This window comes from Mesoplodon mirus (genome assembly GCF_964341445.2).
Source record: "Mesoplodon mirus genome assembly, chromosome: 4".
NCBI lineage: Eukaryota > Metazoa > Chordata > Mammalia > Artiodactyla > Ziphiidae > Mesoplodon > Mesoplodon mirus.
Window position 1 is genome coordinate 137,973,870 of NC_138979.1, and position 7,442 is coordinate 137,981,311.

The 7,442-nt window shown below is 40.4% G+C and overlaps 1 protein-coding gene across 1 annotated transcript in view; it reads right to left on the minus strand.

The window, feature by feature from the left end:
• The window catches only part of POLE2 (DNA polymerase epsilon 2, accessory subunit), a 31,000-nt gene extending 23,860 nt beyond the window's left edge, over window positions 1–7,140 (minus strand). Inside the window, exons 1-4 of the mRNA XM_082616738.1 lie at window positions 7,063–7,140; window positions 3,883–3,983; window positions 2,128–2,203; window positions 43–120 (exon numbers count right to left, since the gene is read on the minus strand). Coding sequence (XP_082472864.1) covers window positions 43–120; window positions 2,128–2,203; window positions 3,883–3,983; window positions 7,063–7,130 — 323 coding nt within the window. The 5' untranslated portion in view covers window positions 7,131–7,140. The remainder of the gene's footprint in view (window positions 1–42; window positions 121–2,127; window positions 2,204–3,882; window positions 3,984–7,062) is intronic.
• Between the last annotated feature and the right edge of the window lie 302 nt (window positions 7,141–7,442).

Consider the following 7,442-nt stretch of genomic DNA (forward strand, 5'->3'; position numbering starts at 1 on the left):
TACATTTAAAATTAGCTTAACATCAATAGATGGCATACTTACGGAAGAAATTTTTTTCTTTCTGAATTGTACACAAGGCGTGGGATATCAAATGCTCCTATGATATTGAAAATATGTTCTCTGAAAAACAACCCACAAAAACAGACCTGATTTACTAAAACATAAGTATTCCAAGTGAACATGAAAACTTGCATTATAACCTTATGTCATGTCATATACACATACTTTTCACAGATCATGTACACAATTTATTGTAGTGTCAAAAATAATATGGGGGTAAAGTTTTTAGCCTGTGCATTTTCCTCTCAGAGATGAGAATGCACTGCCACTACTCTCAAGCTAACAAAAAATTTAATCAACTTCTAATTAAGAATGTTATCTGTTGATGGGCTTCCCTGGTGGCGCTGTGGTTGAGAGTCCGCTTGCCGATGCAGGGGACACAGGTTCGTGCCCCGGTCCGAGAAGATCCCACATGCCGCGGAGCGGCTGGGCCCGTGAGCCATGGCCGCTGAGCCTGCACGTCCGGAGCCTGTGCTCCGCAACGAGAGAGGCCACAACAGGGAGAGGCCCACGTACCACAAAAAAAAAAAAAAAAAAAAAAAGAATGTTATCTGTTGAAAAAGAACATTTACATATAAAATAGTCACATCTTAAAGAAATCTCTTCTAATATGTACTATTTTTATAATCTACAATGTTATTAAAAGGTATTATTCATTTCCAACAATTTTTTAATCCAAAATATGCAAAAGTGACCCAGGAAAAGATGTAAAACAGAAAAAGAACCCCCCAAATTCTGCCCATATCCTTGAAACCTATAGTGTTAGAGAAGGATAATTCATAAAATAATTTACCTTCAGATACTTTTAATATCATAACCATGTTTGAATGAGGTTAAAAAAAATTCACAGCACTATTGCATAAATATTCCAACCTAAAGAATCTTCCCTAAAACTATACCTATTTCCCAAAATGAAAACGGACAAAAAAATGTCATGCTAGTCTGTTGGTAGCACCTAGTACAGAGTAGCAGAGAACCAGTGAACTTGAAGTAAGCCTGCTTCTAGACACAGCTCCGTGATTTTCTAATGGGTCAATCTTGGAAAGTTATTTAACTTACCATGCTACTTATTCATCTATAAAAATGAGAGCCTCTCCCTTGTGCTATGATATAATGCCTTTCTGACAACTGGAGTTGCAAAGATCATTTACCATTCAGTCCCTACTCAACCTCTATATTGGCTGACTGTAGCATATGAATAGCTTGACAGAAACAACAGGTAACTTTAATGCCTATTTTAGGATTATAATCCTTACACTTTTGATATAATCATTTTGAATTTCTATTGATGGCTTTAGGAGCAAGTACTCCAGTATCTTAAACAATAAGTTGGCAAGGAAAAAATTTAAATACCTAAATTTCTCTATTTTTTAGCAGCTCTAGTAAGTTCTGACCGGAAAAAGATTAAAACTACTAACCAAAATGAGTAATGACTCCTTTCAATGATCTCCATTGCCCCAAATAGGAAAAAACTGTCAAAGTTAAGACTATCTCTATCCATTTTCCCAGATGTTTTCCTTTCAGTTAAACCCTGTGAATTTGGAAAGAAGTATCATATTCAAAGGAGGAAAGGAAAGAGGTTTATCTCAGGGAGATAAAACCCAGAAAAATTACTGCAACATAAATTCCTAAGCTCTAACAGCATGAGACAGGGTAAAAAGTCCTAAAGCTGAGGTTTTACCCTCCTTTACCATTCACCATGTGACCCAAGTTAAGTCACTGAACTTTCAGGACTCGGCACTTTCCTAGGAAAAAAAGTAAATTATACCTCTGAATAATCAGTTCAATCCACCTGCAGCATATAGAATATTAAATCAAATCAGTTGGGTAAGTGGCAAAAGTTTGTCATGGTACAAACAACACCGAAATCTCAAATTCTAGGATAAAAATAGTAAAGATGAGTCATTTAATATTGAGGTTTATAATGTAGGCTATCACTTTTTAAAAAAACCTAAGAAATAACCACTGTAGAAAGGTGACCACTGAGTATTTCCCGCAAGAAAATAATTTAAAATAACCACTCAACAACACTTCCAACATGGGGAAAAGGTGAATTTTTCCACATACACAGTTTCATCTACTGACTGACTGCATTCCTGGACTGCTGCTTCCACTACGGACCGTTCGATCATGTTTGATGACACTGAAAAGAGAAGTTCAAAGTTAAATTTTAAAAACAGGCATAAAAATTAGTTCTTTCCACACACAGCTTTTTTCCTGAAAATAATCTGCAAACACTAACCCCAAGATGCTCATTACATAGATTTTAGGAGGAAAAAAGTGTTAGAACAAAAGCCGTATTTCAAATACCTTAATATTCCACGCTCAAATACACTTACAATACCTTAATACACAGTCAAATGCCTTACTTTTCTAAATATTGTTAAGTAATATACATTCAGGTATACAAATATGCTTCTGTAAGCTCCTAGGTTTAATATGGTTACATTAGTATAACTTTTCATCACAACTGCTATGTTTCAGTAGGTATGATAGTGACAGTAATAACAATAACAGCCACCACTCATTAAGCCCTTAGTAAACGTGTGGCACCATGCTCAGTAGTTCACAAGCATTATTAGATAGATGTCCTATAAGACTGCTGTTCATAAGCCAGATGGGGAAAGTGCAGCTCCAAGAGGTCAAATAACCAAATCACCAACATAATTGGAAGGAGTAGAGAGCAATACAAACCCGAGCCTGATTCCAGACTGGGTGCCCTTAACCACTGTGGTATGCTCTCAGGCAAAATACCATGTACCATCTTAAATTAATGTATACTAATTTTCTAAATTTAATCACTTTCTAAATTTCTAACTGTAAGGAAATTTTTAAAGCAAAGGTATATTTAAAATTCTGCCTTTAGAAAAGTGAAAATGAGATATAATAGCAATTTCTCCTCTATTATAGAACGTGTTTCCTCCTGTTTACTGAAGAAACTAGCATCTGTACAACATATCAGAGCAAGCCACACCCACTTCTCTCCTTCAGTGCTCTAGAAACTGGACATTTTTTTCTAGAAGAGCATTTCTCTCTTGTAGGCCCATGCTTATGGTAAAAGGCTAAGTATTTAACAAAAAGATCCCTTAAGAAAGTCTGAAGCAGGAAGGGAAAGTTATTCTTGCTTACTTACTCTTTTTTCCCCCTCAAACATTTAAGAGTACCTAACTTAAGTAAGACAAAGTAGTAGGCAGAGAGAAAAAAGTGGCCATAAAGGAATCAGAGGGGAATTCACAAAGGGGAAGAACTGTAAAAGAGTCTCTGGGAATGCCCCAAGGTTCCAACAGGCATAAAAATTAGTTCTTTCCACACACAGCTTTTTTCCTGAAAATAATCTGCAAACACTAACCCCAAGATGCTCATTACATAGATTTTAGGAGGAAAAAAGTGTGATTAAATACCTTAATCTTCCACGCTCAAATACACTTACAATCCCTTAATACACAGTCAAATGCCTTACTTTTCTAAATATTGTTAAGTAATATACATTCAGGTATACAAATGCTTCTGTAAGCTCCTAGGTTTAATATGGTTACATTAGTATAACTTTTCATCACAACTGCTATGTTTCAGTAGGTATGATAGTGACAGTAATAACAGTAACAGCCACCCCTCATTAAGCCCTTAGTAAACGTGTGGCACCATGCCACACGTCTCTAGGAGAACTAGAGGTTACTCCTCGGCAAGAAGTGCTACTAGGGGTATGTCTCATACCACCGGGACATTCAATACTGAATCTCAACTTCAAATTAAATCTATAAATCTAACTGAGGACGCAGAACTATATGAACAAGTTAAGAGCTGTCAGAAAATGTTACTTACAGGGTTGCTTTTCAACTGCATCAATGATCTTTTCCAGTGCATCTTCAAGCTCTACTTCATTGATAGACTGAAGAGCTTCTGTGAGGTACTTAATAGCTTCACTGATAAGAGAGATTGGTAATTAAGGCTAAAAGTTTTATGCCAAAATCTGGCAAACACTCATCAATCTAGCATTGAAATTAAGATCCACTCACTCCTCCCTGCAAGCAGTACTCTCCTTTCCTGTGCTTTCTGAACAAATTCTTCCTCGTATCCCCTGCCAACATAATTGTTCTTAAAGCCCCAAATCACATCCTTCTTCTAGGAAGCCTTCCTAGACCAGTTCTACCTGCTGCAATCTCCCTTTCCTTCTGAAATTGTTAAAAAAAATCTCACTTATAGATACCTTAGATCTGCTGTATCACATTAGCCTTGTACTATTTATTACCTGACATTAATAAGCTCAGTCTGCTTCAATGTTCTGAACATAACAGACACTTAAATACATATTTATTAATTTGATAATGCATTTGCTTAAGTTCCAGTAATTTCATCAGTTTTCAACTGTAAAATAAGAAAAAAATTAGGCTAGAAAAAACTTTGACATTCGAATATAGTCATAAAAGTAATAACACTCACTAAATCACACGAATCCCTCTCACCCCTCAAAAATCAATAAAGCTGAAATTTTTTTTAAATCACACGAATTCCTGATTTAAATACCAATAATACTCAGAATGAACACTGTCTACTTAAACCATTTGCTAATTCCATGCCATTCTTTATTTGTAGACCACAGCTCTACACTTTGCATCAATATTATTGTTCTAGTCATCGCACTAACTGTTCTATATCTTGGGTTGCTTATTGTTTCATGTGTGGGTGTCACATCCCTCCAATTTATTATAGATGATGCTCCTTGAGAAGGGAACTGTGTCATCCTTTGGCAGACTGCTAAGCACACTGAAGGTGGTTCACAAATACTTGCTGATTGAGTCCCTAAAACCACACACATATTAGGTGAATCTTGGGAGAGCTCTTAGCATAGACCAAAGTCATACAGGATCTGGCTCCCACCAAGTCTCACTAGTCTCACCCAGTGTCTCTGGCTTTCCTGGTGCTCTCCTGCCTCAGGGTCTTTATATGGTCATTCCCCCCCACCGCCCCCGCCCCCGCCACTCTTCACCTAGTCAAGTCCTGCTCATCCTTTAACACTCAACGCAAACCATTCTTTTTTTTTTTTAAACCATTCTTTAATGAAGCCTTCTTTGATTCTAGAACTGTTTATACACCTGGTTATATGCTATCATAGCACTTCCTTCCTCAGATCCTTTTCATAATTGAAATTAAATAATTGTGAATTATTTAGTATCCATGGTAGACAGACTTCTAAGATGACCCCTAATAATCCACACCTCCTGGTATTCACATCCTTGTGCAATCACCTCCCCTTGAGTGTGCGTTGGACCTGGTGACTTGCTTCTAACAATAGAATATAGCAAAAGCGATGGAATATTTTACTATATTGTAGTTTTAAAAATAAAAATTTTAAAGCAGCAAGATGTCACTTTCTTACTTAGGTTACAGAAGACTGTGACTTCCACTAGCAGACTCTCTTGCTAGCTTTGATGAAGTAAGCTGCCATGCTGGGCAGGCCCAACAGCCAGCAAGGACTGAAGCCCTCAGTCCAACAATCTTGGGTGAACTGAATCCTGCCAATCACTGAATGAACTTGGAAGAAAATCCTGCCCAATTGACTCTGAGATGACCCCATCCGGACTGCAGCCTTGCGAGACACCCTGAAGCTAAGGACCCAGCTAAGCCTACCTGAATTCCTGACCCACAGAAAATGTGAGAATATAAGTGCCTGCTGTTTTTTGTTGTTGTTGTTGTTGTTGTTTTTTGGTACACGGGCCTCTCACTGTTGTGACCTCTTCCGTTGCGGAGCACAGTCTCCGGACGCGCAGGCTTAGCGGCCATGGCTCACGGGCCCAGCCGCTCCGCGGCATGTGGGATTTTCCTGGACCGGGGCACAAACCGGCGTCCCCTGCATCGGCAGGCGGACTCTCAACCACTGCGCCACCAGGGAAGCCCGTGCCTGCTGTTTTAAACTTCTAAGTTTGGGGGTAATTCGTTATGCAGCAATAAATATTAATACACTATCTGTCCCCCAACCTCCGCATTGTCTTACCCTCTCCTACTCCCTTGCCCCAGCAGTACTTCGCAGCTAATAGATTTCAGTGTATTTCTGATTGAATTAATGAAGGACAGCTCAATATTAGGTCAAATTCTAAGTGAAAATAAAGAAAAATTAACTGATCAATTGGTCGTATTTTCAAAATGTGGGGAATCAACTGAACAAAATTTATTGTCTCCTAGAGCTTATCCACTCTTGCACCTGTTCACCACTAACCCAAAAGTAACGTAAAAGTCCCATGAAACTTATTACAAAAACAAACAAAAAAACCTCTACACACACAAGAGCAATCAAAACATGGTACAGAGAAGTGTATCCCGTCCAGCAGGTTTTTACATATGTAAATACTGTATTCTTTATATATATAAAAAGCAGATTTAATGCGAAAAATCTTGGAAAGGATCATTCTACAAGTCGCAGAAAACACGGATATGGCCAGAGAAGCACAGAAGTTCTAAAGGAAATCTAAACAAACAAACAAAAAAAAACCCGTAAGACTTAAGAACATGCTTTAAACTACCCACTTCTTAACTCTCCAGGAATTCTCTCTCGTGAATAATACGTGATCCAAAATTGGGAAGGCTAGCAAGGCCCACAGTTTGTACAACATAATCTGACAGCTACCGACATGCAATGGGCTTTCCCAGGTCTCTCGTTCGCTGTCTCCGTAACCACGTGAGCAGCGCTGTTAGGATTCTCAATTAGCGGAGGCAGAGACTAAGCTGTCTGAGACGCGCCCAAACACAGTGATAATACACCGCTTCTGCGGCTGTCTGGCACGTGCAGGAGGAGACCCTCATCCCTTCCGGGAGAAACTTTTCGACTCCGCGCGAATGTCGGGGAACTTAAGAAGGCATCGCCAGGTCCCCCTTGCTTCTTAGAACTCTTTCAAGGTCTCTGTCATTTTAAAGGCCAAACCCCCTCCTGGCGCGCGGCGCGTCCCGATGCCCCGCACAGCGGCCTGGCCCTCCCCTCCTGTACCGCTCGCTGCCCAGCCGACTCACCCCCGGAGCAGCAAGCCGCGCAGCTTGAAGGCAGAGAGCACCCTACTCCGAAGCCTCTCCGGCGCCATGTTCGCTTTTTGGCGCCACGGCTGCGGCCCCGCCCCTTCCCGGGCGCGCCCCGCCCCGTCCCTGTCCTGGTCCCGCCCCAGACGCGCCGGTTCTCTCGGCCACCGCTCCTCCTCCCTCAGTGCGCGGAGACTTCGGTGTCGCACACCTGGAGAGCTGCAGTTCCGCACCCACTAGGCTGCAGAAGAATACGACCCTGCACTGCTCTGTTGCTCGGAGACTGAAGAGCGAGGGCGTCCTTCCCTGGTGTCTGGTTGGGAATGTGCTTCCCTATCTCAAATGCTTCGTTGAGCCACTTAGTACTCTCATCGCTA